This window comes from Scyliorhinus canicula, chromosome 20 (assembly GCF_902713615.1).
Source record: "Scyliorhinus canicula chromosome 20, sScyCan1.1, whole genome shotgun sequence".
NCBI lineage: Eukaryota > Metazoa > Chordata > Chondrichthyes > Carcharhiniformes > Scyliorhinidae > Scyliorhinus > Scyliorhinus canicula.
The window spans coordinates 49,428,460-49,450,273 of NC_052165.1; the positions used below are offsets into that span (position 1 = coordinate 49,428,460).

At 44.5% G+C, this 21,814-nt stretch overlaps 2 protein-coding genes across 9 annotated transcripts in view; one reads left to right on the plus strand and one right to left on the minus strand.

Moving 5' to 3' along the window:
* Positions 1-21,814, plus strand: part of foxm1 (forkhead box M1) — a 60,196-nt gene that overhangs the window by 11,701 nt on the left and 26,681 nt on the right. For 2 of the 6 annotated variants that reach the window (XM_038780598.1, XM_038780603.1), the window contains exons 1-2: positions 16,219-16,241; positions 18,747-19,429. In XM_038780598.1, coding sequence (XP_038636526.1) covers positions 16,240-16,241; positions 18,747-19,429 — 685 coding nt within the window. In that variant the 5' untranslated portion in view covers positions 16,219-16,239. Of the gene's footprint in view, positions 1-15,389; positions 15,522-16,218; positions 16,242-16,471; positions 16,551-18,746; positions 19,430-21,814 lie in introns of those variants that run through there. The other 4 variants (XM_038780601.1, XM_038780600.1, XM_038780599.1 and 1 more) reach the window with 3 other exon arrangements.
* On the minus strand, positions 731-15,506 carry LOC119954918. 3 transcript variants are annotated; one of them, XM_038780620.1, is made up of 4 exons: positions 15,350-15,506; positions 13,314-13,411; positions 3,046-3,230; positions 731-2,050 (listed from the first exon to the last, which is right to left on the minus strand). In XM_038780620.1, exons 3-4 carry the CDS (start codon positions 3,208-3,210, stop codon positions 1,145-1,147), a joined length of 1,071 nt encoding a protein of 356 aa, XP_038636548.1. In that variant the 5' UTR covers positions 3,211-3,230; positions 13,314-13,411; positions 15,350-15,506; the 3' UTR covers positions 731-1,144. The 3 variants fall into 3 exon arrangements, with proteins under 3 accessions (XP_038636548.1, XP_038636547.1, XP_038636546.1); XM_038780619.1 differs by lacking the exon at positions 15,350-15,506 and adding an exon at positions 14,000-14,373; XM_038780618.1 differs by lacking the exon at positions 15,350-15,506 and adding an exon at positions 13,932-14,373.

A 21,814-nucleotide genomic window follows, 5' to 3' on the forward strand; every position in this document is an offset into this window, starting at 1 on the left:
GTGAGACTTGGGTTAAGGCCCAGAGGTAGTAGCCACAGATTGGATATGCTGATTTATTAGATTCTATTGCAACTTTTCATGTTCACCTTCCCCATAATAGATATTACTTGTTCTCTAGATGAACAATGGCATATTAAGAGATAATAAAACAGTTTATAATATGGGAACAAAGTTGACATAGGTAGTCAGGTGATATTTTTCAACTCCCTACCTCTGAATGTAGCCTTGAGAGCAATTAAATGAAATGAAATCGCTTATTGTCACAAGTAGGCTTCAAATGAGGTTACTGTGAAAAGCCCCTAGTCACCACATTCCAGCGCCTGTTCGGGGAGGCTGGTACGGGAATTGAACCGTGCTGCTAGCCTGCCTTGGTCTGCTTTAAAAGCCAGCTATTTAGCCCAGTGTGCTAATTCACAATGTCAAAATTATACTGAAATCTCTATTCCACCTCGGTTTTTTTTCTGTAATTTTTCATTTTATTGCACATTAAATTGAGGGAAAGGTAGAGGGATTCATGTCGTAAACTTTCCAAAATATTCCCAAATTATAGTTGTAATTATGATTTAAGAAGAAAAATTACAAATTACACAAGATTTCCATTTCTTCAAAAAGCCACTTGCTAACTTGATTTAAATTGCCAATTTATTACCACCTTAGTTATTTTTATACTATGGCCAACAATCAGTAGGAATGTTTTGAAATTGACCAAATGTATGTGATAGAATTCAGCTTGCAGAGAGAAATAAGTTTTATTCCAAAAATCCGGAATAAAAGTGAAAATGTTTTAAATCCACAGCAGGGTGATCATTTGAAACATCACTAATAAAGATAACAACACAAATTATAGCAGGCATGAACCAAAGATTTTTCACAATGTCACATGCGAGGCATTTAAAATGGACCTAATGTTGCATTTACATGGGAATACCAAAGTTGAGATTTATATTTTAAACCCAATGAATGTCAAACTACTACAGGTCTGGATAAGCTGCACAGCAATGTTGAAAGCCATAGGCTAAAAGGTAGTGCTTTTACATAGCCTTGGTCAGCCTAATACCCAGATAATCATAATACCAATGGTAACATTTAAAATGAATAGGTCACAATTTACATTATTGCTTTTTGTCAATGTTTGACTGTCTCCTTATGTACCAACAAGGACATCACTATTGGTTAGTTTTCCACAATCTTTCAGGTACTGCATAATGTCTGGCCGTCTCCGCCAGGTTGCTTTGAGTCCATATTCATGTTCTGGAGTATCCTGCACCCAAACCTCAGGAGACAGGGTTTCTTCAGAAGAGTCATTGTTTAGTCCAGAGCATGTATCAAAGCAGTCCTCTGGTCTATCGCAGGAAAGAATCATATCGTGCACGTCGGATACCCCCCTGTCCCTTAATCTATCAATATTTTTTCTCAAGCTAGCCACTGGAAGCAAGCCATCAATTGTGGGAGTGCCGACTTGTGGCAGGATGAAGACCTCATCAACTGATTGAGCAAAGTGATCAGAAAGGGAGATCTCCTTGACACCAGAGTCCACACTAGTTTGACGGTTGACACAATATAACGGAGAACTAAAACTAGAGCATTTCACAGATCTGTGGGGTATATTCCATTCTGTATTTGTGGCACAGTTTATTTTACCAACCAAGATGCCCTTTGCCACAGACCCTTGCCTACATTTGTGCTTCTGACCCAAGGCATCTGAATTCTGAAACCTTGCAAAGGAATTGCCATCTCTACCTCCTTGGTAGGTGCTTCCCAAAAATGAAGTTTTATTTGTTGGCAGTCTAGCTTGTCCACGGATTCCAACTTTCTGACAGGTGCCAAGATTAACTTTGTGGTTCTCCTGCTGAACAGGCAACTCATCACTGCCCAAAATGGTCAAGGGGACATAGTTAGCAAATGCTTTTCTCACAGCTCCTGCTTTTGGTGCAGTACTCTGCTTTTTACTGTTCCTATGTTGTGTTGTGCTGTCAGAGGTGATGTTTTTGTGTTGTGCTCGTCTTGGTCTTTGAACTGTTGTGTCTGGACATTCAAACTGTGGCAACACCTGCAGAAGAAAGGAAAACAGAAAAATACTTACATTTATATAGCACCTTTCTTGACCGCAGAAATCTCAAAACATTTTAAAAGGAAGTTCTTTTGAAGGGTAGTCACTGCTGTAAGAAATACAACAGCCAATTTATGCACAGCAAGCTCCCACAATGTGTTGATGACCAAATAATGTGACTTTGCGATGTGACTTGAGGGATTAATATTGGCCAGGACACTGGGAATAACTTCCCTGCTCTTGTTGAAATAGTGCCTTGGTGATCTTTTACGTCCACTGGAGGGGACAGACGTTTAACGTTTCATCTGACTGACAATACCTTGGACATTGCAGTACTCCCTCAGTACTGTACTGAAGTGCAGCCTTGATTTTTGTAGTCACTGGAGCAGGGCTTCAACCCAGAACCACTGACTCAGATGAGAGTTCTACTGACAGAGCCATGGCCAACAGAAGAAATATAATAGATCATCAGATTACATAAGTATCAAGACATTGTCTATCTTCCCTCCACAAACATGAATATTAACAAAAGACGATAAACTACTTAGACACATCTTCATTGAGAAGACTAAACCTTGGATAATTGATGAACACTTCAGTGTTGCTGATTTGAAAAAAAAAAACAAATTAATCTTCAAATTTACGTACTTGTGGAATATGTATTTTAGGAGGAAAAATTTAGAATTTTTGTTTCGTCCATAGGAAATACGCATTTACTTCATAACTTTCAAAGAAAAACCATTTACTCAATTTCCAGTATTCTTTCATTAAATACAGGTATGGGGCAGCAAGTTTCTTCACATGCATATCTGACTATATGGATCTGACCACAAGGACAACTTGAGTGCTCTGGGCCTGTGATGATTAGAAACACTCTTTCTCAATCTGATATTGTCAAAGCATTTAAAGTCGCATAGGTGATTATACTGTATAATAGATGGAATGGTAGTATACTCTTATACTAGAAATACTGAGAAGCACAGAAAACAACACACCCAAGTGAATGAAGACTGCTGGTCAACTGGCACACACGATACCTGTCGTGGGTTCACCGCAGATGGTAGAGGCACCACTTGCCTGCACATTCCTACTTTTTGTGGACTCTCCAGAAACAGCAGAGAGGGCTTCTTGGATTGGCTGGGCTTCTTCTTGCGGGGCATCAAGCACCCAACATCTTGGCCTTGGAATTCATTGGAATAGAATTTTTAAAAACTTCATTAAGAAAATAATGCTAGGTTTCCTTCAATAGCTCAGTGGGAAAATGGCATGAAAAGCATACAACATCAAGATGGCTGCAGTTTTGATCCTGGATCACTGCTAAATTAGCATGTTTCAACCAGTGGGGTTTTTGGGAGGGATGGCTGTGTCTGATCATAATTAATTTACACCTGCTGGAAATATACAAACACAAACCATTGAACACCTTCCATAGGGAACAAAAACATTGTAATCTTTTCTAGAAAGTGTCCGATATTGGACCTTTAAAGCAGCAATTCCCATACTGGGTCAGGACCCCCCAACGGGATTGCAATGGTCATGTTTGGGTTTGCAAGCCCTCCCTCCTCCTACTACCCAGTGGGGAGGCACTGACTGGACAACCTGGGATAAACTCTGCCAAACAGCACTAGGAGTCCCAAATGCTCTTTAACTTCAGAAAATACTTTTGGCAGCAAGTCCCAAGTTCACCCGACATGTTTGTGTGCCAATTTTGCCCAGTAAAATGCTGGCCGAGACGGACTGTGTCTGATGTGCAAGGAAAAACGAGGAGATCATGGGGAAAGTAAATGGTGACATCAAACTTTGCTATGTTTCTGCTCCTGTCCACCAGTTGTGCAGACTCCTTACTCCAGGCTAGCAGCTCTGCTTCACAGGCACTGGCGACTGGACCAAAACAGGAGAATAGGAGAGGGGCTTCTGAGTGAGTGAGTTGGGTGGAGGAGGGTTGGAGAGCGGGCAACTGAGTGAGTGAGCAAGTTGGGCGAGATGGAAAGAAGAGAGATCTCGTGTGTGTGTTGGAGTGATTACAGTGTGTGTGTGTGTGTGCGTGCGCGTGTATAGATGTGTGAGTGTATAGATGTGTTTGCGTGTGTGTGCGTGCGCGTGTGTTGGGGGGGGATCTTCACTCAAATCTGTTACCAGGGAATAAAGAACTTGGGCTGAAATCTACAAGAGTATATAAAATATGAAGATTTTTACAAAGTACTTTAAAAACATGTTTTCATTTATATGTTGATTTTATGAACTTTACTAACTACTGGATGTTGCTATGCTGTTATTGCTGTTTTGTTTTTGGTGTCTGGAGTGATGTTACTTTTCAATTTGTTAAATGAGGGCCAATAATATGCCTCCCTCTATTAGCAGAGAAGTAGTACTGCAGTTCATATTCATACACACAAAGTCCTTTTATTAATTGTATATAAATTGGGTTTAATTGCATTCACTGGCAATTTGTACTCTGATAAATAGGCCAACTTAGTTAAAATGGTTACCCCAAAGTACGATAAACAGGCAGACTCCATTTGATTTGGTCATTTGTGTTAACTTATTTTTCTTTAATTGGTACAAGTAGGCTTACATTAACACTGCAATGACGTTACTGTGAAAAGCCCCTAGTCGTCACACTCCGGCACCTGTTCAGGTACACAGAGGGAGAATTCAGAATGTCCAAATTGTCTAACAGCACATCTTTTGGGACTTGTGGGAGGAAACCGGAGCACCCAGAGGAAACCCACGCAGACATGGGGAGAACGTGCAGACTCCACACAGACTGGGAATCGAACTGGGACCCTGGTGCTGGAAAGAAACAGTGATAACCACTGTGCTGCTCAAATGTGTCAAGATTGGCTCCAATTCTATTTTTCAGCAACTAGCTTTCTGGGAAAGAATCGCCGTTGCTAGATGACAAGTGCCTGGAAAAGGGAGTGGGGGGCTTGAGAGAGGGAAGGGAGAGTGAGAGTGAGCGAGCATGATGCACAGGGCTTATTTTGGGAGGATCTGCTAAAGGTCAGCCCAGAGGGTACAAGGAGCTTGATGCTCCGCTCAGGCTGACACAATTGGCCAGCGTAATCGATTAGCTCTCAAGGACAAGTCCTCAGGGCTGGACAGGCCAATTGGAATTTAATTTAGTGTTCTGGGATGTCCAGGTAAGTGTTCTGGGAAAAAGTCTGGTGACTGAGGAGATGCCCCTCTTCTGGCATAGCCAGCATTGTCCTGCTGCCCACATGCAGCAATCTCGGTTTGCTTAAGAACTGATGCCTGGTCTCCTTCCTCAGCACAGGCTACAGGACAGTTGCCAGGGCCATGTCTACTTGCCTTGGTACCATACTGGCCCACATAGTTCACTTCGACCAGTGTTACATGGTCCCAGATCGGAAAATCCAAACATTGGTAAGGGACCTGGCCCAACATTCCCAGAGAACTGATGTGTTAGTCATTTTCTTTGACCAGTGTTAGATGGTTCCAGATCAGAAAATCCAAACATTGATAAGGTACCTGGCCCAATATTCCCAGAAGTGTCAGTCAATTTCTATTCCCTGGATCAGGAAAAAGAGTTTGATATGGTGGATCATGAATACTTGTTTGGGTTCAGAAAACATTGCATCTCCCAGTTCCAACGTTGGTATTCCCCCATGGATATTCAGTGTCTGATTAAGATGAACAGGTTTGGACTTCTGGTGGTGACATGTAGAAGGTCGCACAGAACGTAGTGCCCTTGATTTTTGGTCCTTTACACCCAGTTCCTGGGGCTGATTGGTGGACAGACTCATCCCATTTAAGAGCCTTTTATGAGAGGATGTTGAAAGGCACAAGAAAGACTATTTATAGAAAGGTGTGAGCGGTAGTCCTTCTGAGGATCTGAGCAAGGTGCTGAGTCCTGCTGGTTTGAAGACGGTGGAGGCAAGCTCGTCGGGCGGATAAGCTTACGGAGGAGGATAAAGTCCTCCCCCCAATCGAGCTGGACCGGGCCCACTGATCACTTAGGGTGAAACCAAAGCGAACGAGCCACCATGAGCGGTGATAACAAGTTTTCACAATTATCAGACGAAGGAGAGGGTCCTGAAGGGCCAAGGAGAATCAGGAAGGCATTCGTATCTGCCAAGGTGTTGGGTAGTTCCAGGTTGATGGTGGAGTGGCTTGGATTTTCATTTCTTTCTTTGGTTGTTTACTTGTGTGATGTGGGCTATCTCACTAGCAGGCTGAGGTTGGCTAGTTAACAGGAGCAAGGTGGGGGAGGGGCTGTGGCTTGCTGTTTAGGCCAGTTTCGATGAGCCTCGAAGGTGTGAATGGGGGGGATGGAGGAGAGGGGTTTTGGGGAGATTCCCTCGCGGTGGAGATGGTTGACTTTGGAGGAGGGGGGGGGGGGTTCCTGATTCGATTGGTTAAGTGGATTCTGCGAGGTTTGGGGGTCCAGTGAGTTTTCTCTCATTTGAAGATTTTGAGAGCTTTTGCAAGAGATGTGGTGCTTTTGCAAGAGATCAGCTTGTGGGTGAGGGCCCAGATTTTGCTTCGTAAGGGTTGGGTAAGTCAGGTATTCCACTCGGGCTTTGAAAGTAGGGCCCGGGGTGGGTGGGGAGACACTAATTAATAAAAGAGTTTGGTTTCAGATGGGGAAGGTGGTAGTGGACCCAGGCGATCAGTAGGTTATAGATACGGGGACATTGAGAGTAGGTAGGTGGTTTTAGCAAGTCTGTATGCCCAAAATTGGGACAACGTGGCGTTCATGATGAGGATATTGGCAGCCATACCAGACATGGACACATACAAGTTGATTTTGGGGGGAGATTTGAATTGTGCTCTGAATCCTAAATCGGTCTATGCCGAAGTTGTTGGCCGCTTCGGGTTTAGCGAAGGTAGTGTATGAAGCAGATGGGTAGAGCGGATCCATGCTGTTTTTTGCACCCTGGGGACAGAGAATTCTCCTTTTTCTCTCCTGTGCATAATGTGTGTCTGCTGCCAGTAGTGAAGAATGCGGAATACTCTGATTGTCATTTCGGATCATGCTCCCCCTGGTGGATATGGTCTTGGAGAAGCGGTGGGTCCAGCTGCAGGTGTGGAGTTTGATGTGGGGCTGTTGCGGATTTGGGATTTTGTGTGAAGATGGGTAGGATGATTGAGGAGTATGTGGGGTTTGATCAAAATGGAGAGGTGTCACCCTCGTAACTGTGGGAGGCCCTGAAGGCAGTGGGGAGAGGGGAAAGAGATAATCTTGCACAAGGCGCAGGAGTCCATTTGGCTTTTGTTAAAGAAGGATAAAGACCCAGTAGAGTGTGGGTCATACCACCCGATTTCCTTATTGAATGTAGATGCTAAGGTTCTGGCGCTGAGGTTGGAAGAGTGTCTTTGTCAGGTTATTGGAGAGGATTAGATGGGGGTTTGTGAAGGGTCGGTGCTTGGTGTCTAATGTGAGGAGGCTTTTAAACATGGGTATTGTCCCCAGCAGAAGAGAGGGATCAGGATGTTATTGTGGCATTGGATGCCAAGAAGGCTTTTGATAGGGTAGAATTGGGGGTATTTGCAGTGTTGGAACGGTTTGGGACAGGGCCTACATTTGTGTTGTGGGGTCAGTTATACAAGGCACCCAAGGTCCGTACAAATAATGAGAATTTGGGATACTTTCAGATGCATAGGCCACCCCTGACTCATTCTCATATGTCCCCCCTCTTGTTTGTGTTGGCAATAGAGCCTTTGGCCATTTCCCTGAAGGCCTCAGATAGGTGCAAAGGGATAATGATTGGAAATGGGGGGTGGAACATGGTGTCCTTGTGCACTGATAATCTTCTTTTGTATGTAACGGACGCAATCCCCACAATGATGATATCATGGCACTACTGAAGCCTTTTGGGTATTTTTCAGGGCATAAATTGAACTGGGAGAAAAGTGTGTTTTCCGGTTATGCCGCCGGAGAGGAGAGTTAATCTGGGGTGTTACCGTTCAGTTTAATGGGCTCTCATTTTAGGTACTTGGAGGTGCAGGTAGCTCAGGATTGGGTCTGGCTTCATAAGTTTAATTTTACGAGCTTAGTGAGTAGAGTCAAGGCTGACTTGCAGAGCTGGGATAGTAAACGTGGTGTCCTCTGTACTTGGCAGACAGAATTCAGTTGGTGAAGATGAACGTTTTACCACTGTTTCTGTTCCAATATTTTGCCGGTTTCCCAGACAAAATTCTTCTTTGGGCGAGTGGAGAAATTGATTTTGTCCTTTTACGTTTTTTTTTTTTTTTGGGGGGGGGGGGGGGGGGGGTGTAAAGTGGCTAGGATTCTGGTCCTTCAGAGAGGCTAGCAGTCAGAGGGCTTGGTGTTGCGGAGCTCAATATACTATTACTGGATGCCAAATGCTGGGGTGTTGTGGGGATCCAGAGGTTGTATGGGTGCCGATGGAGCCCCCAGGTCGAGGTTAAGGGCGTTAGTGACGTCCTCGCTGCCATTTTCTTTGGGGAAATACTCAGCACAGTGGTGGACTCCACATTGAATATATGGAGGCAATAGGGGATTTTCACCGTAACTTCATTGCAGTGTTAATACAAGCCTACTTGTGACACTAATAAAGATTATTATTAATTTCGGCAACACTTTGAATTGAGGCTGGTATTGAAACTGCCGCCTATCCACGCGAACCACATCTTTGAGCCGACAAGGTTGGTTGGGAGGTTTAGGAGATGGGAGGAGAAAGGGGTGGAAGGGATGAGGGATTTGTTTTTGGAGGAGCGATTGTGAGCTTGGAGGAGCTGTCCGAGAATTTTAGGCTTTCGCAGTTGAATACATTTAGTATCTACAGGTTCACAATTTCACAAAAAAGATCTTTCCAACATTCCCTGTGGTGCCACGGTCCTCGCTATTGGAGAGGGTTCTGTCACTGGCAGGGTTAGAGGAGCGGTGTACCTCAGGGTATGATTATGGTGGAGGACGCAGTGTCATGGAGAGAGTAACAGCTAAGTGGGAGGAGCTGGGGTTGGAATTGGAGGATGGGGTGTGGAGCGAGGCTCTATGGTGGGTGAATGCAATGTCTTAGTGCGCAAGATATATATACACTGTTGAAGGTAGTGCATAGAGCTCATTTGACAAATTCTAGGATGAGTAGGTTGTGGGAGTGGAGGTTGAGTGTGATCAATGTGAGAGGGGCCCGATAAATCATGTGCACTTGTTCTGATCGTGTCCCAAGCTCCCAGGATTCTGGGTCTCCTTCTTCAACACCATATTGTCAATTCTACAAATTGAACTGAAGCTCTGTTCCCTAGAGGCCATATTTGGGGTGAAGGACCTGCAGACAGAGGCGGGGGCTGATGACCTGGCCTTTCACCTCGCTGATTGCTCGAACCGGCTGCTGATGGGTGGAGGTCAGCTTCTCCGTCTAGTGCCACAGTATGGCTGGGGGATCTTATTGAGTTTTTATATTGTGAGAAAGTACACTTGTGAAGGGGCAATTGAGGACTTCAAAGAACTGGTCACTGTTAGTTGTTAGGGAGGCAGGAGGGAGGTTTCAGTTGGGGGTCTTTTGGGTCGGAGTGGGGGGCGTTTTGGATTGTTTGATATTGTTATTGTTTTCAGATAAAATTGAAAAAGTTGAATAAAAATCTATTTTAAAAAATGAACAGGTTTTTGATGGCAGAGAGTGTGTCGGGATTCCCCATGTACAGCCAGTTTTATGCTATCTGATTGAAGCCTTTTATGTGCCTTATGTGGAGGAATTGACGGGACTAGCTTTTGCAATCCAGGAATGGAGTTCATCCCCATTGTGCTTATGGTGGTGATGTGCTCCCCATGGATACTACGGACCTCCAAGGGATCTGTGAATAGCAGCAAATCTACTCCACAGCATTCTCCACCAGGATCAACTGGGAGAAATGTTCTGGACTTCTGGTGGGTCAATGATGGCCAGACTCCTCGAAGGAACTCGCACCACTTACCCACCGCCACTAACTGGGAGTCCATCTGAGCCCTGCCAAGGAGATCTGGCTAGTGAACTGGCAAGAGCTGCAGGCCAATGTCACCACTTTTCTGGGGCAATGAACTGCACTACTCAGAGTGGTCCTCCAAGGGTTGAGCACTTAAACAGGTGATTGCTATTCTGTGGTACAGGCTGGTCACTTTGATCCCTCGCAGAGTTTATCATCAAGATATCGAAGCAGCTCACTAACTTCTTCTGTAACAAAGAGGGTGCACTGGGTCTCTGCTGCAGTGCAAAGTATCCCACGTGGGGAAGGTGGTCAGGCACTTAACATCCAGGCTTCAGCTTTCTGCCTTCAGACCCTGCAGAGATACCTGTATGTCATGGATCCTCCTAGACATGGCTTTTGCTGGCAAACTTCTTCAATTAGTTACACAACATATAAATTACACGTGCAGCTCCTGTTTATAAAACCTGGATGGTGGGGGAGTGCGGTCTCTGTACATCCTTGCAGAAGTTTCCTGTCTTTTTAACAATCATTGTCTCCTCTCGTGGAGCTCTCCCCTCATTAGGAGTGACAGCTATCCTCCAGAATCACTGCTCAGGAATCCACACCTTCAGGTCCATGTGGCGGAGAAGTAGTGACTACAATCGGGGACATACTGGATTGTAGAAGTGTGGGCTGGATGTTGCCAGATTAGTTGGCACAGCACGCATCTTTGAGTGCGTCCAGCTCTTGGACAAAGCCACCGAGAATAAAGTGGCACTCGGCCCTGACTGCACCAGAAGTGGCTCAGGCCTGTAGAGAGGTTTTGTCCAAGCTGACCCTCCTTTGAATAAAATTTCTCATCAGTGTCAGGTTCCAAAACTCCCCTCTGGGGCTTTGGCCCCACACCTTGAGCTGTCTCTTGGAAATCCCCTCCGTGCCATTTCACTCTGCACAGAGAGGGGCTTTCTGTACAGGCTATAGTTGCATATTCGCCACTTCCTCATTCTTGTTAGACTCCGGGCATACCCATGCGTCCAGAGGAGGCGAGCGATCCTGTAGGTTGCTTTCTACTCCGGGTCCTCCCTTTTTCTATCAGGATCTTGGCATGGAGGTCCCCACAATAAACTGTTAAGTGGAGAGTGGGCTTCACATCAATAGGATGTGCAAGATTGTAAATCCTTTTCCATTATCTATGGGAAATACTCCTTGATTTCTAGCTCTTCTTCAGATCAACACCCTCCTGATCTTTGGCCACCAAGTGGACAGAAGAGAAGGTAGATTAGAGAACCTCTTTGTGGGACTGCTTCTGGGCCTAGCCATGGTGGCCAACAAGTCGAGGGATCAGGCAATCTGGGCAGCAGCAGCGTTAAGTCTGATTGCTTCCCTCTCTCCACAGCTATCTCCTCCCCACAAAGGTGCCCCAGAGAGGGAGTGGACAACGTAGTGGGACTGGAGTGCATCATCATCCCAGGAAATGTCACTTCAATAATGATTCAGCTTGTTATTGAAGTTTTATTATGTTACAATATATTAGTGGAGTCCCTGTTAAATTCTTCATTCTGTTTTATGGGTAACCTTACAAAGACAACCAAACTCTGATTATGGGGTTAGGAGGTGTATGTCGTAGTAGCTTTGTAAATAAATGCTTAAAAAAGATTGGCTCCAGTTCAGTCCTCAACTGACTTTCTGACACTTCACCCGAGCTACAATTTAGCATCTACATAAATGTAGTCAAATAATACTACAGCAGCACCACAGCAGCTCTCCATGCAGAAAAAGTGACAAAAATCCCGAGTACAGCACAGTCACAAAATTATTAAAATAATTTCAATAACAACTAGCATTAATAAAAGCGACTTACAATGGGACTCGCACAAAAACAACGGTAAGATGTCTTACATGGGAAACAGCACACAGTAATTCAAAAGGAGATTGACATAAATATTTGGATTCAAATAAGGTTAGATAAAAATTGCATTTATAGAGCACTTCATCACATGTCTTAGGAATGTCTAAACTAGTTTCACATATAACAATTTACTCTGGTGTACAATATTTGGCAGTCATGTGTACAATCTAATTGAATGGTTCAAATGACTTGAGAGAGTGAATGACTTCTGATTTTCTTATGAAGACAACAGGATAGAAGGGGACAGATGTTTTGGACCTCAAGATTCTGTTATAAAAGTCCTATATCCTAATTAGCCCAAGAACATATTAGCAATGAGAATAATTTTGGTAGGAAGATAATAAATGCATATTATCTAAATGGTGAGAGATTGCAGAGGGATCTGAGAGTCCCAGTGCATGAATCACAGAAGGTTAGATTGTAGATACAAGTTATTAGGAAAGCTACTAGCATGTTAACATTTATTGCAAGGGGAATTGAATGAAAAAATAGAGAGATTATACTTCAGTTCTACAGAGCATTGGTGAGACCACAGTTGAAATACTATGTACAGCGTTGGTTCCCTTATTTAAGAAAGGATATAAATGAGTTAAAGCATTTCAGAGCAGGTTTACTAGACTAATATCTGGAATGGGTGGGTTGTCTCATGAGGGAAGGTTGGACAGGCTATGTTTGTAGCCACTGGAGTTTAGAAGAGTAAGAGGCAACCTGATTGAAACATAGGATCCTGAGGGGTGTGAGGATGGATGTGAAAAGGATGTTTCCTCATGGGAGAATCTGGAACGAGGGTTACCGGTTTAAAAATAAGGGGTTGCCGATTTAAGACAGATGAGGAGAAATTCTTTCTCTGACAGTTGTTAGTTTTTGGAACTCTCTTCCTCAAAAAGCAGTGAAAAAAGGGTCTTTGAATATTTTTAAGGCAGAGCTAGATAGATTCAAGGGAGTGAAAGGTTATCAGGGGTAGGCCAGAATGCAGAGTTGAGGTTACAATCAGAACAGCCATGATGTTATTGAAAGCAGAGCAGGCTCAAGGGCCAAGTACTGCCCCTAATTTGTAGTCCTTTAAAAAATTTTTTAGAGTACCCAATTAATTTTTTCCAATTAAGGGGTAATTTAGCGTGGCCAATCCACCTAGCCTGCACATTTTTGGGTTGTGGGGGTGAAACCCACGCAAACACGGGGAGAATGTGCAAACTCCACACGGACAGTGACCCAGAGCCGGGATCGAACCTGCGACCTTGCCTGCAGTCTTGAGGCTGAAGCCTCTTGCCAATTACAGAATAAGGCAGTTCCACCTTAAAGTGTCAGGATGTGTTTAAATTCCTTCTAGTAAGTTTCCCCAGTATTGCTAGAGATTAGATGTTGAAACATATTTAGTTTAAAGACAGTTGGCACTACTATCAAAGGATTGTTTCAAGGAACAACTATTATGTATGCCTCAGCAATGTCGGTTTCTTATTGAAATAAACATTTTTTATTTACCAGTCTATTAAATTGGTTTGCATCTTCTCAAAAATTCAGATGTACCCTGGTGGATGGCAAAATCAGTGTCCTCCTCAGCTGAAATTCTAGGCATCTTGCTGCAACACAGTAAAAAATGTTTTTGAAAACATGTCAATGCCCCAACCTCTGAATTTAACACTGCTCATTACAATAGACGAACTTTAAGGATATGCTATCTCAGTTTACAATCCCCCAAGTCTTTCAGGAGACCCCACAATCTCAGATGATGTAACAAATTAGATTACTATTCTGGGAAGAGATTGGCATGATGTAATAAATGTTACACTTCCCAATGCGTTCTTACATTACAACACAGTGGAAAGAATGAATGTGTGGTTTATATAGTAGTTTAAAATTATATTGTGAAATAGGTTTATATTGTACAAATGTATCTTGTTGAAGTGAATAAGAGATGTATTTAAGAAAACACTAGTTAAGGACATGAGAGAGGAAAGAGCAGGATAGGCTGATATACATATATAAAATCCTGAGTAGAACGAAGAGACTTAAACACCAGTCTAGACAATTTGGGTCGAATGTTCGGTTTCTGGAAAACTTGTATTGAACAGAAAAAAAAATCTTCATCCTGTAACCCACCTCTGCTTTTCTGACCTCAGCAGCAGAGCACTGGCCGATGGAATAAACCAGGCTGACTGCCCACTAACCTTCCGGTTCCGTAGTCCCAGTATTTCTGATCTCTGACTCCAGTTGTACTGTTTGAGGATGTGGTTCTTGCGGATTCTACATTTCCTAACAGCCCTGCTCCCAATTCCTAGTTAAACTCCCTCTTATCCTCCTTTATTATTTCTATCTTTCAAATACTCTAAACCTGCTGCGACTCTGAACTCTTCTTATTGCGGTATCCTGATGGCCGGGTTTCTCTCCCCCTCTTGCGGGTTCCCTGCGGCCGGGTTTCTCTCCCTCCTGCGGGTTCCCTGCGGCCGGGTCTCTCTCCCTCTTGCGGGATCCCTGCGGCCGGGTCTCTCTCTCCCTCTTGCGGGATCCCTGCGGCCGGGTCTCTCTCCCTCTTGCGGGATCCCTGAGGCCGGGTCTCTCTCCCTCTTGCGGGATCCCTGCGGCCGGGTCTCTCTCCCTCTTGCGGGATCCCTGAGGCCGGGTCTCTCTCCCTCTTGCGGGATCCCTGAGGCCGGGTCTCTCTCCCTCTTGCGGGATCCCTGAGGCCGGGTCTCTCTCCCTCTTGCGGGATCCCTGAGGCCGGGTCTCTCTCCCTCTTGCGGGATCCCTGCGGCCGGGTCTCCCTCCCCCTTGCGGGATCCCTGAGGCCGGGTCTCTCGCCCTCTTGCGGGATCCTTGAGGCCGGGTTTCTGCTTCAATCCGTCCCGCTCTTTAACTGGTTCCGTTCCGCTGCTCTGATTGGCTGACCGCCGCTGGCCGTCCTTCCTAATTGGCGAGCCCCGCGTTCCAACGGCTGCAGCCAGCTGTGCGGAGCTCGCCGATTGGCTGCCCGCTGCCCACCTGACCCTCACCCCGCCACCGGATTGGCCCAAAGTGACAGAACTCTGGAAATTCAAATAAAATCCAACTGGCTACAAACTGTAACAAAAAAAAATCCGCAAATTCCGGAGATCAGAGAAAGAGACAGCGAACCCAGCCCGGGGCCCAGAGACAGCGAACCCAGCCCGGGGTCCAGAGACAGCGAACCCAGCCCGGGGCCCGGAGACAACTAACCCAGCCCGGGGCCCAAAGACAACTAACCCAGCCCGGGGCCCAAAGACAACTAACCCAGCCCGGGGCCCAGAGACACAGAACCCAGCCCGGGGCCCGGAGACAGAGACAGCGAACCCAGCCCGGGGCCCAGAGCCCGGAGACAGAGGCAGCTAACCCAGCCCGGGGCCCAGAGACAGTGACACCAAAACCCAGCCCGGACAAACAGCTAACCCAGCCCGGGACCGGGGCCAGGCAGCTAACCCAGCCCAGGGCCGGAGATCAGACAGGGAGCCGGAGACAGGTAGCAAACCCAGTTTAGAGTTGTAATATAGAGGCTGCAAACCCACCGGTGACCGGGCGAAAGGACAGGCGGTGAGGGAATTCCGGATTTGACACTGGCCAGGCGCCGGCGGATGAGAGACGTTCTGACCGAGTCATTGCTATCTATCCTGAATCCGGATGTGGATGTGAGCCGGGAGTGGGAGCTGGATCCGCCGTGCGGAGCCCGGTAATATGCAGGTGAGTGAACAGGGAGGGTATACCCGGGCTGGGCTGCAGCCTGTCCCGGGATCCGGCCCATTCGCATGTGCTTGAGGGTTAATTAAACTGTAACAACGGTTCTGGGTTCCAGAGCACACACTCCGGCCGTTTGTTCACTGCCTTCCTGTCAGCTTGCCAATGTGACCAGCTGTCCACTCACTGCTAGCTTATTAACACATGTTTACCAAATTGTTTCTCGATCAAAAAGAGACCATCAGACATACACAGGACTCCCCAGTTTGAACCTAACCCTCTTCAGTTCTGCAATTCACATCCTGTCTCTCCCACAATCACCCTTATTTTCAGCTGGGTCAATTGTATTAGAATTAGAACAGTACAGCACAGAACAGGCCCTCAATGTTGTGCCGAGCAATGATCACCCTACTCAAGCCCACATATCCACCCTACACCAGTAACCCTACAACCCCCATTAACATTATTTTTTAGGACACTAAGGGCAATTTATCATGGCCAATCCACCTAACCCGCACATCTTTGGACTGTGGGAGGAAACCGGAGCACCCGGAGGAAACCCACGCACACACGGGGAGGACGTGCAGACTCCGCACAGACAGTGACCCAGCCGGGAATCGAACCGGGGACCCTGGAGCTGTGAAGCATTGATGCTAACCACCATGCTGCCTTTGTATTGACGGTTTCTTCATCTCGGAGAGGGCACTTACACACTATAAACTGAATGTACGTTCAAAATATATTAGACACCCTGGATCTGAACCATCGCTGTCTTTATTGGCGTCCACTGGTTTTCTAACCCTCAGTATATCAATTCAGGACGTTCATTCTTAAATCCTCTGCATCCACCTTCTGCAATCTTTAACTTCCCTTTGCTGATCTCCTTACTGACATTGAGTCTATTGGGCGTTTCTATGCTCCCTACTCTACTTCACCATCAGTGGCTCCTGTACTCTGGAATTATCTTCCTGAATCTCCAACCTGCCAACAATTTCTTCATCCTTAAAAGCTCCCGCAAAGGCTACATCTTTCACAGTAAGTTGGGAACCATGTCTAATTTCTCTCCGCCTTTGCCTACAGGTCCTCATGTTAAACTTGGGATGCACTTTACTTGTTTGACAATAAACTTCAGACTTTTTTAAGGATACCTGTTGATGATGAGCTAGAAGAGTGTTGATTATTGAATTGCCAGCACTTTAATACAACTTTCTTCCGCACTATAAGTGTCCAGTCATAAGAGTTCTACAGCACAGAAAGAGGTCCTTCGGCCCACTATATCTGTGTCGGCCATCAAGTATCTATCCTAATCTAATTTTATAGAATAATAGAACACATCATGTCTGTGCTGACACTGCTGAATCAATCAAAAAATTATCTCACCCTTGTTTTTGTGGAGTCCTTTCTGTATCTTTCTCTGCTTCATATATTTGTCCGTGCAGTGATCACTGCCTCATTGCTACCTAATGTCACTGCTAAAACTCTTAATGACGACACTAATTCCCCAACCAGATGGAATGGCCCTTATAAAAAATATTATGAAGAAATTTCCTGAATTTTGTTAGACCTTCTTGCAGCCTTGTCATATGGAAATAGCCTAGTAACTCAAGTGTCTCCTCAAAACTATATAATTATCCTGACAATATATTTTTTTTGGCTTTAATATCCCTATAATGAGCTCAAAATTCTTAACTTGAGCATCACAAATGTTTTGGATGAGGTCATCATTTTATATTTAACCTTGCACCCTAGCCTCTAATTATTCATTATGTAATTGAACAATGGATCCAGGGCTCAACAAACCCTGGCCCAGATCTTTAAAAAAAATTGTTGGAGTTTAGGATAGATCCCTTAAAAAGTGGGAGGAGGCTAACATTGTTCCAATCTTTAAAAGGGGGGATTTGGGCAAGGCAGATCTGGATAACTATATAGGCCTGTAAGGTTGATATCCTAGTAGGGTAGATGCTTGAGAGAATTCCTAGGAATGCACCAAATGTCTACTTAGACAGAGAAGGCCATGTCCGTGACACTCAACGTGACTTCCCTTCATCAGTTTCATGAATTTAATTATAGTTTTTAGTTGCAGTGGGAAACACAATAGATATTATTTGCTTTGGCATTCCGAAAGCATTTGCTAAGACACCATAAGAGAGACTTTGCTTTCAGTCGAATCGTCTAGAATTAGTGGTAATTTAGTATGCGCAGGACTGCTGCCTATGGCGCTGAGGTCCTGGGTTCGAATCCCGGCCCCGGGTCACAATCTATGTGGAGTTTGCACATTCTCCCCGTGTCTGCGTGAGTTTCACCCCCATGACCCAGAGATGTGCAGGTTAGGTGGATTGGCCACACTAAATTGCGCATAATTGGAAAAAATAATTCGGTACTCTAAATTTATAAAAATAAATTAGTATGCACGATTGAAAACCGTCTGAAAGCTTCATGGCAGGAAGTTGAATGTACTTGGAGACCAGTCATTGGTTGTGTCACACAGAGATGAATGTTATAACCATTGTTATTTCATCCTTTCACTAGTAATCAAAATGTAGATGTTGGGAGAATAATTATAGATATGTGAGGACTAAGAGAATACTAAACTGGTAGATACATAGAAGATAGGAGCAGGAGGCGGTCTTTTGGCCCTTCGAGCCTGCTCTGCTTTCTCCTCATAATCGTTGATCATAGGTATAAGTAGACTTAGATGTACTGGATTTCCAGCATTTCAATTGCTCTCGTCTAATTTTCAAATGTAGATCATGCTCACCTGAACTCTGACCTGCACCATACTCATCCAAAAATTGTGCTCTGCTTACTCACTTTTTTTTTTAGAATTAGAACAGTACAGCACAGAACAGGCCCTTCAGCCCTCAATGTTGTGCCGAGCAATGATCACCCTACTCAAGCCCACATATCCACCCTATACCAGTAACCCAACAACCCCCATTAACATTATTTTTTTAGGACACTAGGGGCAATTTAGCCTGGCCAATCCACCTAACCTGCACATCTTTGGACTGTGGGAGGAAACCGGAGCACCCGGAGGAAACCCACGCACACACGCCTTACACGCCTATTAGAGAAAATACTGTATTTGTTTTATCAAAATATTTCATTTTTATTGCTAACAAATATTCCTCCTTTAACTAATAAGTTTAATAGTTAGCATTTGACTCTGCCTTTCTTTTTACCTTAATTTCTGACTATATGGAGGGTTTCTGATTGAATTTATTGTTGCAGGCACTGTGTGGTTGAAGAAGCTCTAGCTGCAATAATAATGAAAGCCAGTCCAAGGAGGCCTTTGATTTTGAAACGGAGGAAACGTCCCCTGACCTTCGGTAATCCGGTGGATATAAAGGAGAATGCAGCTGAGGACACGAATGATCCGAGCAAACATAAATCTGTGCCGAGAGATTTTGACACAGCCAACACCTGCCCAAGGAAAGATGACATGGGAAACTCACTAAAGCGCACAGCTATTGAGACTCATAAATTCCCTGAGAGGATTCGGATTGTAAACCACCCGTCAATGCCCAACACCCAAGTTGTGATAATTCCAAAAAATGCTGATCTTCAAAGCATCATAGCAGCACTCACAGCAAAGGGAAAGGAGAGTGGTTCTAATGGGCCCAAGAAATTTATTCTTTTGAGCAGTAATGCAACTTCCTCCTCCCGCCAAAGTCAATCTTTGGGAAGTAATGATCCTTGTGAAACACAAAGAGGTTTTCCTACGCTCCTGGAGAGGAGCCAAAAGTTCATGGAGTTCCGGGAAGAGCCAAACTTAACAGTTGCTAACCCAAGTGGCAAAGTGGCAATAGCAGACTTTGGTAGTAATGTTAGCATCAAAAAAGAGGATGAACTCTCGGTGCACATCCCTCAAACACTGGTGCCTTCAGCTCTGTATGACCAAGAGACTGGTACAGGTAAGAAACGGTCCCTTGTGAGATTATATTACTTCAGAGGCAGGCTAGACAGAAAAGACATCCTGTGAAGAAGTTGGAAAGCAGATCAAAATGCTATTAAATAATACTCTTCCCCAGATAGAATGTCTGACTGGAAATATTAACCTGCATCTCCGTTTAAATAGTATTCACTTCCTTTCATCAAGTTTATGTACATTTATTTGTAGATTTGAGACATTTACAGTTTTCACTTTTCATCTCAACATCATGCAGGAATTAGTATATGCTTATTATTTCCAGCAAATTAGATTAATAACTGATGTATTTAATAGCCAATTATGGACATGCTTAAATAATTATGGAAACAATTCTGACAGTTTGAGCCGAACTGCTAACAAAAGAACAAAAACACTATGAACTTGGTCTTTACTCTGGCTGTAGTGAGTGTATGTATGAGTGATTTATAGACAAATTCAGTTACTCAGAAAATGATTAGAAACCACATATTGTTGTTACCTGAACCCCACAAATATACTCGAGTCAGTAACTCCAACTTATACTTGAGTGCTACCTTGTATTTTTGAATGTGTTCAAAGTGGCAAGCCAGTTTTCTGAAATGTGGGTCAGCATTATATGCAGCAAATTCGTGCTGCTGTGGTGGGTGAACCCATAGCTGGACTGAAAGTCACAAGCCCCAGTCCTCAAGCAAACAAAAGCTAAATTCCCACTTTGAGCAGAAATAGGGTGCAATCTCTTTAAACGTTATTGTTTACAGCCACAAAAGTTAGGTTGTTGCATATACTCAACGTGCGAACTGAGCCCCGTTTACAGCTACAAGCATGTCCATAAATCGATTCTCAAATGAAACTTCAGTTCAACAGCTGAAAACAGCTCTGAACCACTGTTTAATTCAAATTAAGCCTTTCTGACAACACAAGAAGTTCAACAATGTTTGACGTTTTATGGGAGAGAAAATAATTTGTATCTCTGTCACCCCTCTTTTCCCTCCCCTCAGCACAGGGCAACAAGTCCCAGTCACTACTCCCATCCATGCACCCACATGTCTATATGTAGCAACTTCATAAAGTGAAGGGGAGATCAAATAGAGGTGTTCATAATTGAGGTTTTAATGAGATACCATGGATGTTGGCATGCCTCAACATCCTTTCAAAAATCTGGGTCCACTTATATGCCAGCTGAACCACCTGCAAGGGTCTGGGAGTGTCGCCAATTTGAAGTGTCATCATCTGATGCAAAGAATGCATATCCTTGCAACATAGCCCATATTGCCTGCTTCACTCTTTGCACCTTGTATGGTACGTACAGGTGAGCAAAACATACATTTGCAGGGTGCAAAATTGAGGCTGACTACTAACGTTAAGCATAACACGTTGTAGCTGTAAACAGGGCTAAATTTACACGTTGAGTATATGTAAAAACATACATTTTTGCGGCTGGAAAAATAGGTTGCCTATACACTAGGTGATTTATATGCCTCGATTTACAGTAAGTAGAAAAAAAAATTCATTGAGTTGATATTAAACAGCATACATATAGATTGACACGTTAAAAATTGGGATCAAGAAATTGGATGCTATGTATAACAAGAGTAGCGCAGGTATAATTTGGGCAGCACAGTAGCATGGTGGTTAGCATAAATGCTTCACAGCTCCAGGGTCCCAGGTTCGGTTCCCGGCTGGGTCACTGTCTGTGCGGAGTCTGCATGTCCTCCCCGTGTGTGCGTGGGTTTCCTCCGGGTGCTCCGGTTTCCTCCCACAGTCCAAAGATGTGCGGGTTAGGTGGATTGGCCATGCTAAATTGCCCGTAGTGTCCTGAAAAGTAAGGTTGGGGGGGGGTCATTGCTCGGCACAACATTGAGGGCCGAAGGGCCTGTTCTGTGCTGTACTGTTCTATGTTCTATAATGCAAGATGGCATACTGCATGTCCTCCCCGTGTGTCCGTTTACTCCCAGAGGAAATCATTATACTCTTTCCTTTCTAGTTATAATGGGATTTTGTACTCTTTCCCCCCCCCCCAGACTTTACAACTGTATTGTTTTTACTATTCCAAGCAACAAAAAAATTTTAGCAGAGGGGATCAGAATCTATCCAACGGACTACATCTACTTTCTTATTAACTTTCTGCTTTTCCTTTACCTCTCTGGATCTGGTTATTTTTCCTGCTAAAATTTCTCCAAAGCACACTGAACACATTGTGGTTATTCAGTGTACCTGCTCCCCTGGGGCAATGAAGGTCAGGAGCCAGTCATCATTCTTGGGGTGTGAGCATCATTGTCAATGCCAATATTTGCTGCCCTTCTTTAATTGCCTATGAGAAGTTAATGTTGAGCTATCGCTTTGAAATATTGCAGTCCTATGCTGTAGGTACACAGTTGTTTGGAAGGGG

Coding starts and splice junctions, on each gene's coding strand:
- LOC119954918 (XM_038780620.1), bottom strand. CDS start 3,210: ATGCCCCGCAAGAAGAAGCCCAGCCAATCCAAGAAGCCCTCTCTGCTG. Junction 2,051..3,045: donor AGCAGTCTTCATTCACTTGG/GTGTGTTGTTTT, acceptor TTTCTTCTGCAG/GTGTTGCCACAGTTTGAATG.